Raw genomic sequence first — 15,574 nt, forward strand, 5'->3', positions numbered from 1 at the left:
CCTGCACCTCCTTTTTGGGGTCCAGGAGAGAAGGGGCTCAAGGAGACAGACCTGCCAGGAAACACTTGCCAAGGGCTTGAAAGGGTCTGTTATCCTCAGGCAGAGCCCTCTGGACCTCAGACTCCGTGTGAAGAAGGATATGGTCTTGCGGTGGCACTACCTGTGCTTGCACCTGAGCTGATAGGAGTTCTGCCTGAAGCCCCACTGCATGGACCAGTGGCTTTCCTGACTTGCCTGCCTGTGACTCAAGCCCCAGGAAGCCACCAGAGCATGGGCATGTGGGCAGGAGGTGTTTAAGACTGAGCAATCTGCTGGCATGGTGAGCATCGTGCTCACAAGGAGGTCAGCCAGCGCCAGCACTCGCTAACTGTGGCTTTTAGGAAGGAGTTCCCCATTTCTCTTTTGCTCCAGACTTTCTGTTTGCTGTCAGGCATGGGGTTGCACAAGATAACTTTTGTTGTTTGGCTTTAGGCAGCTCAGTGTCCCCCCTAGACACACACGCATGGGAGCGGCTGCTTTCTACCAGAGAAAGAGGGAAAATGCATTACACATACAGGCAGACCCTGCAGTGGAGCCTCTGGCCATTTAGCTGTGGTGTATGCAAACTCCCTGCACTGGTGGGTGGCTGTGGGGATGGGGCACGTGGTCTCCTTTGTCCCATCACTGGGGAGGGCCACAAGTGTCCTTCTCTGTGCAGCCCAGTGCAGTCCCCTTCCCTGTGTCCCCTAAGCCCATGAGTAGACCTGCATGGCTGAGGGGAGATGAGTCCCAGCCAAGGACTCTACATACACATCATGCTCCCCTGCACCAGGCATCGCAATTCTGCCTTTGGCACACTCAGCCTTGAAGAAACCCAACTGCTTCTGCAATTATCTGCCAGTCAGTGCAGGCAGATCATGTGTGGCATCTGGCCGTGCCCAGAGAGGCATTTTGTACCTCTGCTGAAATATTTATTTTGCTTCATAAAACACATGCAGCGGGTGCCAAGCTGCCAGTGGGTCCAGAGATCACCTTCACACCCACATGGAAGAGCCAAGTGGCAGCACTGCCATTTCTGGTAGGACAACACCTCAGACATCCCCAGCTTCATGTGGCTGCAATGTGCTCGATGATTAATATAATCAGTGGCTGACAGTAATCAATTAACTGGTTTATGGAGGTGTGTGCCTGATTCCTGCTTCTCCAGGCTGCTCTGAAGAGCTGAACCCTGTCAGCGTGCTGCAGCAGGAACCTTATTCTCCTTTTAATGATGTCTCCCCCTTACAAGACACCTTGAAGCAACAATTTGCATCCAAAAGCTTGTTCTCCCCATCGTGGGGTCCCATACCAGGAGGACATCAAGAACTGCAATGAGAGGCAGGAGGAGTAACCAGGTGCTGGGGCAGCAACTTCCCAGCTGGGATTAGCTGCATTTCTTCCCTCGCACAAACCCTTTGATTTTCCAATAACATCTGCTAACAGCCGTTGTGATTTCTCAGTGGGAAGCACGTTTGTGGTTCAGTGTTTTCTCCTCCCTCAGAGAGGAACAGACAAAGCCAGACTTCAGAGGAGGAAAAGAATGTTAGCTACCCCCCCAAAAAAAGTAAATAAACTGTGCAAGCAACTTCACATGCAAGGAGATTGCTCATTTGTCCAAAATAGGTTTGAATGGGAGCAATCCATTGATCTAGAAATGACACTCTAAGGAGAAGGAGGGATGCAGAGCCCGAACAAACCCACAGTGCTCCATCACATGGCTGGGGGTGGGGTATGTGGGGTACAAATGTGGCTGGTGGGCTTCTGCAAACTCCTTATTTACCTGAGGTTCTTTTAGATTTCTTCATGTGTCTCAAGAGTGCAGTTGTCTTCCTAGCTGCACAGATTTGAGAAAATCAGTCGATAAAAAGTCCACCTCTAACCAAAATTGCTACCACAACTAAGAGCTGCAGGTGAGGCAATCCTGAACACTCATTGTCACATAATTTTATACAAATTGCATGCATTAAAGTGATGCTTTTACATTTACGCAGCTCTTTGGACTAAATGCAATGGTAGAGTGTGTGCTTAGGTTATTTTTTAAATTTGTATATCACTGAAATGGCACCCAGGAGAGATAAAGCAGAGAGGAAGGCTCTCCAAATCATGTTTCCTGGCAACATTTAAAGGGTTTTACCATTGTAGGCAAGCAAACCACACAACAGTGCTGCAGGTGAGGCTGCTGCAGCATCCCAGCACCTTATCTAAGAGAGAGGAAGAAAGTTGCCCAGGTTTGGGCTACACAGCTTTTGCCTGTCCAAGGGTGATGACACAGGAAAAATATCTTGTGGTACTGAAAGGGGGAGCAACGAGTGCTCCCCACCGTGCTCATGCAGCAAATGTGTTTAAACAAGTGAAAAATAACAGCAGTAGCAGCAGACTGAGTTGACATCAATGCTTCTAATTTCACCCGTTTCACAAAATTGTCACATTTTTTCCCCCTCTCTCATTTCAGATAGTAACTTATTTAATAAGAAATACCTCCAACAGAGCTGTTAAACCCCATTGGCCAGTGACCTCTCTGGTGCACTGGGCTATGGTCACAGTTATGTATTAGAAGACAGAGATGGTTTACAGCCCCACTGATGTTTCCAGGGTTAATGATTTGTACCTGTTGAGGACCCAGAGTGGTCCAAAAGGAACCTCCTTCTCCAGGTCATGAGCAGATGTGGCCTCAGCCCTTCTGACATCAACTTCTTAAAGATATCAATACAGTGCCATTGCTTTCCCTGCTGATAAGAAAAACCAAGGACTCTAAAGAGGCTTGCAGAAGCCCTGGCAATATGCACAGTGCTATAAAAAGACTATAAATTCTTATACCCTGGGGAGAGGAGGAGTGACTCAGCGTGACTGCTGCTTCCCTCCATGGCAAGGTCTCCTGTAGTGGTCCTAGACACCACCAAAGCCACAGCCCTGCATGCCCCCTACACTCATCTACTGGCCCCCACATGGCCCATTGCACTGCAGTGGCTCTTGGTGTGTTTGTTCCTGCCACACCACCCTGGCAACAGTCCTGGTTCAATATTAGCTCACACGCTATCTACCCCTCCTTACCGCAGCAGTGGTGGGGTGCTTGGCGTTCATGGATCGGGTGCTCTCCCTGTGTTTGTGTTACTGTCACCCGGAGCATACCGCCCTTCCGCTGCGGCCAGCAGCACACACTCCTCTCCGGTGAGAGGGGACAAGTGGCCAAGCAAAGTAGATATGTGGGAATTCAAAAGCTGGTGGTTACCATGGTTAACACAAACAGCAGGGTATTTGAGCTGTGATATCTGGCTGTATCACTGGTACTGTCATAGCTGTAATAATGGGACAATACATCATAGAGCAACTGGGGAAATGACAACTGAATTGATGGGGCATAGAAGATGATATTAAACCTCATGCAGAACTTCAGAGGAACAGGGCTGACAAACAAACCTCCCTTCTGTTTGTAAAAACTTTCAGAGAGACAGAGGTACAATAACTATTAAACTACAGAGTCCTCCCCAAAGGAGAGGTGATTTTACCACTGTCTGATTGGCAGGACTGAACAAAGCCAAGGGGAGAGAAGTCCTGCGTGGACACAGACCACCGGGTAGAAGATCCCTGGGAGACACATACTCCGCTGCATCTCAGGCTTTTTCCTCAGCTCCTGTGTTGTAGACCCAAAGGTCTCCCTTTCCTCCACACGCTATGGAAAAAGTTATATTGTGACACACAGCAGTCTTCTAATACATGTAGCAATTGTTTAAAAACAGGCTTTTATTCACTGATTGTCCCACCTTTAACAATTCTCTTCTTATGTTCCTCTTGTCCCACAAATGGGATCATGAGCTGTTTATTTCTGGCTCTTCCTTACAAACCTTGCTCTCAAACAAGCCTCTTGAAAGAACTAAATGGGAAAGCACCAGATGTACGACTTCCTCAAAGAGCTCCAGCAGCCAGGGAATGACCGAGGGCTGGCACCGGTTTCTGCCTTCCTTCTCACCGAGCCCGAAACCACATAGCACTTCATGCCTCGGTATTTCTGAGACCTCTGCAGAGCAAAACCACCACGTTGCTCCTTTCATCCAGCAATGCTGCTGAATGCTCATGAAGCATCAACAGCTGAAACCCATCTCCCTTTCACTGCTCTATAATTTCCAAGCAAGGGTGGAAAATTATAAACCACAGCCAGTGTTACAGCATAAAACCAATTACAGAAAGCAAGCAGGGGGCAGTGCTGTGTGCACTTAGACACCAGCTCCTCCAAGGACAACCTCTCCTTTACCTGTCTCACATTGTACCAGAGAAGAACTCTGTCTTTTCAGACCTCCCAGCTGGTGGCTTGGGCTCATTTGATGAAGCAGCCTGCGCTTTCCAGAAAGTGAAGTGGCACTGCCACATTTACAGTGACCTCAATTTCTGCTGAGCCACTTCCAAATAAGAAGTCAAGCCAGAAAAAAAAAACAAAAGTCATGAGACAGACCTGAAGACATCAGCTTTAAACATGCGACATACAGCCCTTTCTACCATAATCCTCTCACCTCCAAACCCACCCTATCTCACGAGGACACATGTTAAAAACAGGCCAGTGGGTGTAATCCCTTTTAGAGCCAGGATCTCTGCTTGCCCAGACCCAGCACTCAGAGTCTGCCCAAGGGCAGAGTTTGGCCCATTGCTTCTGTCTCTGGTGCCTGGGCTCTGGTTGTTTTTTCCAGACACATCCTGCACATGGACTAAGGGCAGGGTTGAAGCTGTTTGGCTCACGATTCACTCAACATCATGGATTCCCTAACAGCAGGTGCTGGATGCGAGCCATCCTGAGCATGTTCAGGCACAGTCTGTCTTTAGAATCCAAACAGGTATGGCTGGAGGCTTCTCACTCAACCTCACCTGGAGGATTTTTCTATAGCAACTAAAGCCAGGCATTTGGCTGGTTGGATTAACCCTTACCTGCTTCATGAAATGAGCTTCATTGAAAATGAGCATCTTTTTCTTACCTTTAGTTTCTGCTGTGGTGCAGAGACAGCTATGGATCAATGAGAGTGTCTTCATCGATCACCTGGATGTTTTTTTCTGAATGAAAGATTGAAATGCTGAATCCTTCCTCTGCTGGTCCTTTCCATGATGGGGGGTAAAACATTTCCCAATTTCCATCAGGTTATGTGAGGTTTAACCCCAGAGGATACAGTCTCCCAGCAGATTAAGTCACAGTTTCATAAATCAGTCTGGAAATTTACCCTGTTCCATGTCAAATTTTCCATAGTTCCGCTTTTCTAATGACTCCTATTGCCCTGCTCTTCCCCTGCCAACCACCTTGGGGGTGTTTACAGCAATCAGATGCACTTGTACATACATAAAAAATAACCCAGAATTTTAAAAAAGTTTGTATTTACAAGTTGAGTCTTGTACTGTTGGAATTAGACTCTAATTAGGTCAGTCAGGTTCCCCTGGTAGGGTAAGAATGATAGTGCTGGAAAACAGACAATTTATAGACACCCAAAAATAACTCATCCTGCTGTTTTGTAAGAAAGATGTGTTTTCTTCGCCCTGCGCTGAGGACATATGCAGTTGAGGCCACTCGGGCACACTGATACCAGACACACAAGCTGCGGCTTGGTCCCACAGGCAAAGCCGGCCTGTGCCTCAATTTCCTCCTACCAAAGGAGGGATATTAATCCTTCCCAATTTGACAGGGCTGTGGTGAGGTCACCTGTGTTTATAAGGCATTTTATCACTCTTGGCATGAGGCCCCAGGCTATATTACACATGCTTTTTTTCAGACTTGACTTTTAGCCTTATCTGTACCGCCTGTTTAGTGCACGAAGTGCAATCGTTTGCATGAACTTCAGGGTGAAGAAAAAGCCCATGGTTTCACCACTGCGTGCACTGGTGCTTTGCTAGGGTACATATCTGAGCTGACAGCATGAATGGTACACTAAACCCCCTAGAAGTTACACAATGCAGGGAAGTACCTTTGAATGACATTGTGGGCGTTGGTTCCTTCTTCCTCTGACACATTATTGTCACCGTCACGCACCAACAGTTTGCAGTTTGCTCATTTGTCCATACATAGGTGCAGATTCTCAGATTCTGCAAATGACTTCACCAGTTTCAGAGCTGCTGAGAAATTTGCTTTGTAGAACCTTGCAGAACCACTTTGCGTCAGACTCATCTGATTTAGGATTATCCTAACTCGTTAACAAATTCTGATGAACATGCCAACTGGCTACTTAATGAAGGTCTCTACCAACCTGGGCTTAGAGGGACATGCCCTGCATTTCCAAAGAAAGAAGATAACAAAGCAAAAGGACTCCTGCTTTGGAGCCCAATGGAAGTGAACAAAAACCCAACAAAAATGTGTGTTCAGATGAAGTTCCTTTTGATTTTGTGGGAAATGCAGGTTTGAAAAGAAAATAATTGGCAAGGTAAGAGTAGGAGAGAAAAAAAAAAAACAACCAAAAACAAGAGGCAGGCTTAGAATAAATGAAAATAAAAGGAGCAAGGAGAAAAATAAATAACCCTGGAGCAAAAACACAGAGGGAAGAGGAAACAAATGAGACAAATAGCAGGAAAAGGGTCAGTAATGAAAGCCCAGATTACTCAATTCAGTCAAGCCCTTGCTTGTGCTGTTCAGGGCAGGGCGGGAAGCCAATCTGTTTTCTCTGGTATTGTTTAGGCTACAAATGCCATGGCAGATTTCCCATCCACTCCCGTGTTTATGTCCATGCTCCAATCCTAACCACAAAACATGTGAGGAGGAAACGCATCCTGAAAAGAGTAAGGGCTGGAAGCGGGAGGATGATACACTTCGTCACCGAATGACCTCAAAAAAGCACTTCTGCATCTTATGGCAATTTTGCAGAATAATGTCTCGTTCATGAAATGTTATGGCGTGAAGATTTTCATCTTCAAAATGGGTACATTGATACCTCTGGGTTATTACAAGCTACCAGCCGCAGAGGGCTGCCTGTATTTATACAACACTGCATTATTTATAATATCCCTTTCAGGAGCAGGAGAATATGAGTTTTTTCCTTAGTAGTTTGACTTTTTTTCTGCCCCCCCTCTCCCACTTGAAAAACATTGATTTCTTGCTCTCATTTCTCCCACCAAAGCTGTAGCCAATCTGACTGTGTTTAGTTTACTTCTCTAGGCCAGATGCTCAGCTGGTGAAAAGCACCAGCAGCCACCCTGGAATAACAGAGCTGCCCTGATTTCCACCAGCTGGGATCTGGTCCAGCCTCCACAACATCAGCACGCTTGCAGGAACTGATTAATGGCTGCTAGAGTGCTGCAGGGGAGGACGAATATTATTTGCAAGGGGATGAACGTGTACAAAATGGTAGCCCCATGGGTTTCCATTTCTGAATGGGTTTCAACTCTCCTGTAATAAGGATCTGGAGGAAGTTTATCACTGCAAAATAACAATGTTTAAGATTGATCAAATTCTGGGTGGAAACTATTTGAGAGTATCATTTTAGCTAAAAAGCAATGGGGGATTATAAGACTTTACAGTCCAGAAAGAACAGTGAAGAATTTCAGTCCGTGTTATGCTTTCACCATCTTGAGCTGTTAACTCGTGAGCATGCTGGCGAGGCACCCAGAAACTTCTTCAAGCCAAAAATAACAGAAGAGGCTGAAAAATATTTTTTTCCCCTACCCAAAATAAATGTACCAAGGACACACACATTTCAAAAAGGGTTCTTTTAATTAGAAGCAAGTTTGCAAAAGAAGAAGTAACTTTCTCATATAAAATAGTGGAGTGGTGAAGGTGAGGCTAACAAGAGGTGTGGAACAAAAATCCAGGGCAAATCCCCAAGGAGACACTGAAGTAAAAGCAACGATCCAATAACCGTAGTACACCGAAGGGTAACTCAAACACATCTGTGTTAGGTGGTCCTACCCCATAGCTGATGGCAGATACCAAATCAGAGGATGGACTCTATCTGAAGAGTGGCAATGTGACCAGCTACAAACTCACCATAATACCACGTCCTTGCATCTTTCTGCAGTGGGAGCTCTTGGGTGGCACTGTGACAGGTCCCAGCACTGCCCAGGAGCTTAACGACATCAAGGGGGGAGCACTGGTGGCACTTCCCAGGCACCCCACCTGCAGAACACCACCACGTTGTGTAAGCAGAAAGGTTTCATTCCCAGATCTAAAGAATCAGGCATAAATGGGAATACACTTCAATGTAAAGCTCTGTAACCCCATTCTAGTCTCTATATCCAGCTATTCAAGCCCCAAGAAAGTGCACAGTGATCAAACAGCATCAAAATAATGAATTTCCTGCCAAGTCTTGAGGCTCCAAGGCCGTTTAAAATGGGCAGGTGGCAGCTTTAAGATGATAAAATTCTGAGTCAGAGCCTGAATCTCAAGCCCCAGTGGTATTTCACTCCTTGTTTGAACATCTCTCACCTGTCTCATGTGTCACGTGTGTGCTTCTCAGTTGTGGCTCTCAACTACCGGGGCGGCAAACTTTAAACCTTCACAAAGTGCAAGCCAACTCTGTCTGGGAGGGCTGGGGGTAAAGATGTAGGGGAGAAGAAAAGGAATATAGAAATACAAAGAACTGAAGGGACTTGTTAGATGGAGCCATCGAAGGGTCATGCCCAGCCCAACATGTTCAGTCTTGGGGTGACTGTGCTCCTAATTCAAGGGTGGGTTTCTGTAAGGAGGTTTCAATACATACTGTACAACCACATCATCATGCGTGTGGTTTTGTATAAACACCACAGCAACATACCTCTCCCCACGTGACCTCTAGTAATGCCATGATGATGTACGGACTCCACACATGCTGGCAAAAACCTATAAAAACAACCTAAGAAATATGATTGAACTAGCAGGAAACTCCAGGTTGAATAAAGCTGTTTGCAGTACAACCTGCCCATTTAGTAACTGTTCTGTGATGGCTTTTCCTCTCCAAATATAACCCCTCATTGCATGTGCCCTTCTGGCTGCTGTTGATAAAGGAGATCACTATAGATAGGAGGTGTTGGGATCATATTCAGTCTTGCATGTCTCAGGTTTCTAGGACTTCATGACTTCTAATGGTCATTCCAAAGGTTATCTTTCTTGTTTGGTGTGGGTTTTTTTTTTTGTTTTTTTTTTTTTTTTTTGTGTGTGTGGTTGGTTGGTTTTGTTTTTTTTTTCCTAAGTTTCCCAATAAATTCATTTTCTAAAAGGAATTTTCTGAAACAAGTTGCCCTGCTTATCTGGAAACAGCAAGTAGAAGATGACACCAATGCTCTGTATGTATAAACAGCTCGCTCTCCTGCCTTTTTGGAAAGAAGATTGGATAATCTTTGGATGACCCAATGGATTTCTTGAGGGAAGCAATGCCAAGGATAATAAATGTATCCCCGTGTCAAGACAGACTTGGATATTTATTCTAAACAATTGCTACAGCAGCTTCTGGCAGAGACCTGGGTATAAGCAGGAAAAATGAGATCTTGGCCCATCTGCAAAGCATCACTGGCTTTAACACTCAAAATGAAGAGGGGAAAAAAAATCCTTTTGGGTAATGGATTAGTTTCTTTTTCTGGATGCTTTTTTTAGTTCTCTCCAGTAATGCCAACTGCTTCCAAAAGTGGGATCACTGGCTGCAGTGTGATTCCGTTAGTAAATGCCGATTAAACCCTTTGCTCTGTGCTCTCACTGCTTTCTGCCCTCCCCACAAAGGGGTTTCACACGGGTGACTCCCAGGGTGGGGAAAAAGAGGTTGTCACTGATGAAAGCAAAACAGTGCCCTCTCCTGTCCCTTCTCACCACTGCCACTCGCACCCCAGCAGCACTGGCCATGCACCAGCAGCCGAGCATTAGGAGATGGGAATGGAAAATACTCCACCCAAGGGTGTGGTGGAGGACACACCTTGTGTGATACAGAGTTTTGTGGAATAAAACGCTCCGCTTAGAGTCGCTGAAATAGTACAGCTCCTTCACTTACGTGCACTTTTGCATGTGATTTATGATCTGGACAACCTGAGGTTCGGTGCTGTTGGGAGTGCCGGGAGCATTGCTGACGGTGGTGGCCGGTGTTATCTCAGCCCTGGGAGGGGGAGAAGACTTGGGCCCTTTTTTTCCTGCAGGAAATTGGGTATTTCCATGGCTATTGCATGAAAAATGAGTTCCTATTAAACCGTTCCCTGAAATGTCTCCCTTGGTCATTTCATGATGCTGTTTTTATTTTTTAGTAACAGCCACCAAGAGACCTGAGAAACATGGGAAAGTAAATAAATAAATACAAATAAAATATCCTAAGAAGGCATTTTAAATATAAGCCTTAATTTTTCAAGACTGTTATAAACAGGAAGATGGAAACAGAAATGGATTTGATGGGTGAAGTTATTGTAACATGACAACTAATGTTTAAAAGTCGTATTTCAAGGCTGCGATTCCCAAAGATTACAGGTATGAAATAGAGCTTTCTTGCTAACTGATGGAGTGTTTCCTTCCAGATAGAACAATTTACCTGATATCTGAAGTAAATAAAACCTTCCCATTAATCATATTTTACAAGTACAGCATGTTAACAAGAAGGCACGGGGATCATGCAGGTAGTTACAGAAGATCCTGGGCAGCAGAACACACAGCCTACGCCTATCTTAGGGGTAAGCAGGGCAGTGCACTTCCACGCTCTGCAATTGCCTAAGTCAAGTAAAACCACACGTAAGAAAAGCCAACTCCTAAACAAAACATAACCAAGACTGACAATAGAGTGGACTGGAATGGAACAGAAATACCTTTGTCTGGATCAACAGGTCCTAAAGGAATCACACTTAACCTGTTATTTCAGCAGCAGTCAGAAGAAAAGGGCCAAACAGCCAACTCAGCAGGTCCTCAGCAAGCTCAAGCTTTTTAGTTGCAGATAGTTCTGAGAAAAAAAGAATAGTCTCTTTTCCTCTCTTTATATAGATCGTGCTGCTCCCCACGTTGTCCTTCAGTGGAGCAGTGGCCGCGAAGTCCATTTCCTTTATTCCCCATGGTTTCCTTGCTTTTCTGCTCAATGTGGTATCAGATCAGCCCCAGGGAGTAACTGCACCTCACACCAATTCAGATCTGGCAATATTCAGGAGATACGGAGCTACTCACACTATGCTTTCCTTTGGAGCAAAGTCTTCGGTGTTCGATCTACTTTCTACTAATCTATATCCCTAAGTTCTTAGTGGTCCTTGAAAGGCTCCTCCTGTAGCACTACCTCTCAAACCTGTTGGATAAGCGCCATTAAAATTCCAACAGCAATTGCATTGCTATGTCACATATATATAAAACAAGGTGTTTAAAAATATGTAAACTGATGCAGGAAATAACAAAGGAGAAAGAAAACAAATCAGAAACTCATGTAGATAATTTCTTCTAAGAAACAAAAAGCTAAGACTGCAAACAAACTTGTCAGTTCAGTAATTAAAGCAAAGTCCATATGGCTTAAGAGAACAGTCAAAGTGCACAGAAGGCAGTGGGTTTTTTGTTTGCTTTGCATTCCTCTTCGCAGTAAGCTCCACGTCATCCTCTGTGGAGCCCCTTCTCCATCCCACACACATCCTATCCAGGTGCAGAGAGGGGGATGGCTCACAGGATTTTGGCTTAAGCCCGTGTCTTGGCATATCCCTTGACATCTAATGAGCTGTGGATCATTATCCCAAACTCAAAAGCCCTTAAACACACCCACTGGAGTATTTGGTTTTGAAATTCTTCTTTCTGGAGCCTTTGGAGAGGAACAGCAATCCAGTGCCAAAGCTATCCAGAATCTGTACGCACCAAGAGCAGCAGTGCTCAGAGGCAGTGACAAAGAGTAAAAGCAGTTCCAAAATCATTTGCCCTATCCAAGAGGCACTGAAAGGTGACAGCAAGGCTGAGCTTGCCCTTGGACCTCAACTGTTCAGGTGAGGTGCCAATCAAGCTACTTCTAACCAGCCCCCATGGGCAGGAACAGGCAGCCACCATAATCAGCACCAGGTTGGTTTCAACAACCTGCCTTGAAGCCACCGCCACCCAGTTCCACAGCTGTCCCATATTTCCCCAGAGAGGACAGGGACAATCTGCAATAGTAACAGTGCCCACACATGTCCGGACAGGACATTAGCAAGCAGCAGGATACCAATTTTCCTGGCTGACCTACCCCCACCTGGGAGGAAATGCCAGATGCTGGAGTGGCAAGAAAGGACTCGCTTGCTTCCAAATTCACCTTTCAAACTCTTGTGGTAAAAAGTCTGGTGATCCAGGACTGTTGCTACGTCCAAGGGCTGGACTTGGATTCTTTAAACCCCTGACAACTCCCTTGTGAGTAAACAACTCGCTGCTAAACATGACAGACTCAGGAAAAGGACAGAAAAGAAGAAAACAAAAAGGGAGCTATACAGAAGGATGGAAAATTAACTAAAATTCTCCTCTCTTCTTTCAAAAAGCTGTAACTTCAAGTGCACAAAGCAGGCTGTAAACGTGCACAAGGTAATTCATGACCCTAATGCTTGAAAAACCTGATTAGCTTTATTTGGAGACACTTTGTTGCTTCTCCCAGATATGAAGCTGAAGAATCAATAAAAGGCACCTGTAGACACCAAAACTCACCCAGTCTGTGATGTGTCTTTGTACTAAAAAAATGAAATCAAATAAACCCAGCTACCGTGTACTTTTTTACAGACCAGTAAGCAGCCCTGCAGAGTCTGGGTAAGAAAGGATGTTCAACTTCTATTGACAGGGCAGGATAACTTTGACGTTCAAAAATCTCACCAATTAGTAGACTCTCTAGCTTGTCACTGCAATCTTAACTGAAAGATCCCTCTGGCTTGCTGGGGTGTGTCCTTTGACATTTAAAAAAATGACCAATTCAAACGGCACATGCAGAGGGAGGATTTGAGCCACACCAAAAATAAACTGACCTTGCATCTGAATTCTTCCCACTTGCTTCACCCACTGCTGCCTACAGTGCTCTTTTGAGTCATCTCCTCTTCCAAAGGCCCTGGAGTTGGAATATTTAAAGAATGCAGCAGGTTCCATTTGAACAAGAAAGAGAAACAGGTCAGTAATTCAGTATAAATACACCAGTAGTGAGCCTAGAGCAGACACAGTGACACATCTGAGCCTAAGTTGATCAGCCAGTGCTCCTAATGCAGGGAGCAGCAATGAGGAGAGAGGAGGTGTCTGCTTTTCATGCAAAAATTTGTCCCTTTTCTATGTTTTCCTACTTGACCTTGATGACAGGAGAAAAATTAAAAAGAAAAAAAAAAAAAGTAGAGAAAAAGGAAGAAAAAGGAGCCTGGGAGGTTTTGTTTTCTCTTCAAATCACATCACAAAGTCACTCATTGCATCTAGGGAATTCACCTCCTTGTTTGGGAACAGGGGGACAGAAGGAGAGAAAGAAAGAGGTAAGAGAGGGGCATGGGAGCTGCTTCCTGAAGCAGTATTACAAAAAGCGGTTAAAAAACCCCTACTATTCACAAGTGGTTAAAATCATCGCTTTTCGGAATTCCTTTTTTTTTTTTTTTTTTTTTAAACAAAGGTTCAGCTAGTTCAGCTCCATATTTTTAGAGTTGATTGTCTTCAGAAAAAAAAACCCCAGCCTCATCCGTGTTCCCATCCATTTCTACCCTGATAGAGAAGTTACCCACAAGTTCACCGCACCGGTCACGCACACACTGTCACTGTGACGGGTCCCCCCCGAGTGCCGCCGGTGGTTCGGCTGTATCCTCCAGCCCCGTCTCAGACGAAGGAGGAGAACCCTGTCACTGGAGTCCGGGAGCCGGGCGCAGGCTGTCCCGTTGGGGTGTACACCCCTCCTGAGCTCTGTGTTGTGATGACAGTCTGGAAATAGGGTTCTGTCTCGCTGGCGACGCACTCCTCGTATCTATAGGATGCTGGGTGCTTCACCCCTTTCTGCTGCCGCTTCCATGAGTTGTAGTACGTGGGGTCACTCATGTAATGGTTCACAAAGGAGTGCTTTGGCAACTCATCTTCATAATCCGAGTCAGTGGCCTGGAGCATCAGGAGAAAAAAAAAACAAAACCCAACAAAAAATCAGCCATTAGCATCTATGATTTAGCCTATTCCACTCAAAAAGAAATTAGAGACAAGATTAATATCATCAGCTGACAAAAGCTGTAATTTGAGGGTAGGATGGTTTGTAGTCCAAGTGTAATACATGCTGGACTGTAAAAAGCATAGGACTCTGGTTTAGCCAGGCTTTGCTGCTAGAAGAAGAGTCACCCAACAAACGCTGGCAATGAGATGCGGAGAAATTCCTTCTAATTCACTGCAAAACACTGCAACAAGAGGCAGGAGTTTCTATTTTGACACAAGATGCAGGGAAGTGTAGAGACGTCACAGGGAAACCAACGGCTTTCAATCACATAATCAACAAGATTGCAATTACATTTGAGAATCGCTCTTCTGATGCAAGGACAGAAAGAATGTCTTCCATGAGAGTTAGCCAGACATGCTGTTGTTTGTGGTGCTCAGACCAGCCTACCTGAGTTTGGCTTGCAAGTCCTGGTAAGTACTGAAAATTAGTTATATCACTGAAAGGGAATTACACGACATCACAGTTTTTTTCAGGCAACTGTATCTGTATGTTCCAGCTGATCATTGGTGGTACAACAAGGCACACGACCAGCGGCGATAGAAGAAAGAGAATGCAAAATCTGGAAAAGAAGAACTGCCAGGCAGAAGGGGTTGCTTTCTTGGGATGGCTCAGGCACAGCCCTGTGTTCAGAGCAGATCTTACCCCTGAAACATTTATGCACAGTTGCTGGATAGCTTCAAAGCTCATATCAATATCGAGTGGGAGCTCTATTGAGATGTGACTGGATAAGCTTTGTGCATCTGCCCCTCCTCTGAAGCTGTGATACAGCTGGAGGAATCACAGAGGGCTTGTACATCTCCTCCAGGTACAGAGACCACGGCAAAGCCTTGGCCATACTATCCAAGTGCACGTTTTCCTTCTGTTCCCACTAATGTTCCCACTAATTGCAGCCACATCCCATACAGCACAGAAACATTTACTCAGTAATTTCCCTGTCTCATTCCTTCTTTAAGAATCTTTGGTTTGAGCATGCAAAAGCTTTTACTCCTTTTTTTTTCCCCCTGATAATCTGCATAGCTGATTCTAAAGGCAATTAAATATCAAAGTAGTAGCTGCCTAAGACATACAAGATAGAGTTGGGTAAGTGCAGCTCATAACTGTTAGTTGCTGCAATTAATTTCAAAAGGTTGGTATCGTTCTGATCTATGACACCACACAGCACACACACATCCTTCTTGATCCTGCCTGCCACACAACTAGTCTCTCCTCCTCCTCAGCTCCTTTTTAATGGTCTCTGAAGAACAATCCTCAAATGCCTTGTGAACCATCGTTTGAAAAGGGCACTGCATCCATCATCCCACCTCTTTGCTTAGATAGCTGCTGCGATACTATTTCATGCCCATTTTCCAGCATAGAGGGTGATGGACAGAGTTGGGAAATTTTTCCCAGAGTTTTCCAAAAGTCTGAGCAAAGCAGCTCTTTACAGTTTTGCAAAATTCCCCTTCCACTATTACCTATGCTTTGGCTCTTTCAGAATTAAGTACTGTTTAATTATTTTAAGAATGAAAAGC

General features: G+C 45.1%; 1 protein-coding gene across 1 annotated transcript in view; it reads right to left on the reverse strand.

Moving 5' to 3' along the window:
- Positions 1-7,685: 7,685 nt before the first annotated feature.
- SDK1 (sidekick cell adhesion molecule 1) overlaps positions 7,686-15,574 on the reverse strand; it is a 416,654-nt gene continuing 408,765 nt past the window's right edge. Inside the window, exon 45 of the mRNA XM_074918870.1 lies at positions 7,686-13,957. Coding sequence (XP_074774971.1) covers positions 13,685-13,957 — 273 coding nt within the window. The 3' untranslated portion in view covers positions 7,686-13,684. The remainder of the gene's footprint in view (positions 13,958-15,574) is intronic.

The sequence above is a fragment of the Athene noctua genome, chromosome 15 (genome assembly GCF_965140245.1).
Source record: "Athene noctua chromosome 15, bAthNoc1.hap1.1, whole genome shotgun sequence".
NCBI classification, from domain to species: Eukaryota; Metazoa; Chordata; class Aves; order Strigiformes; family Strigidae; genus Athene; species Athene noctua.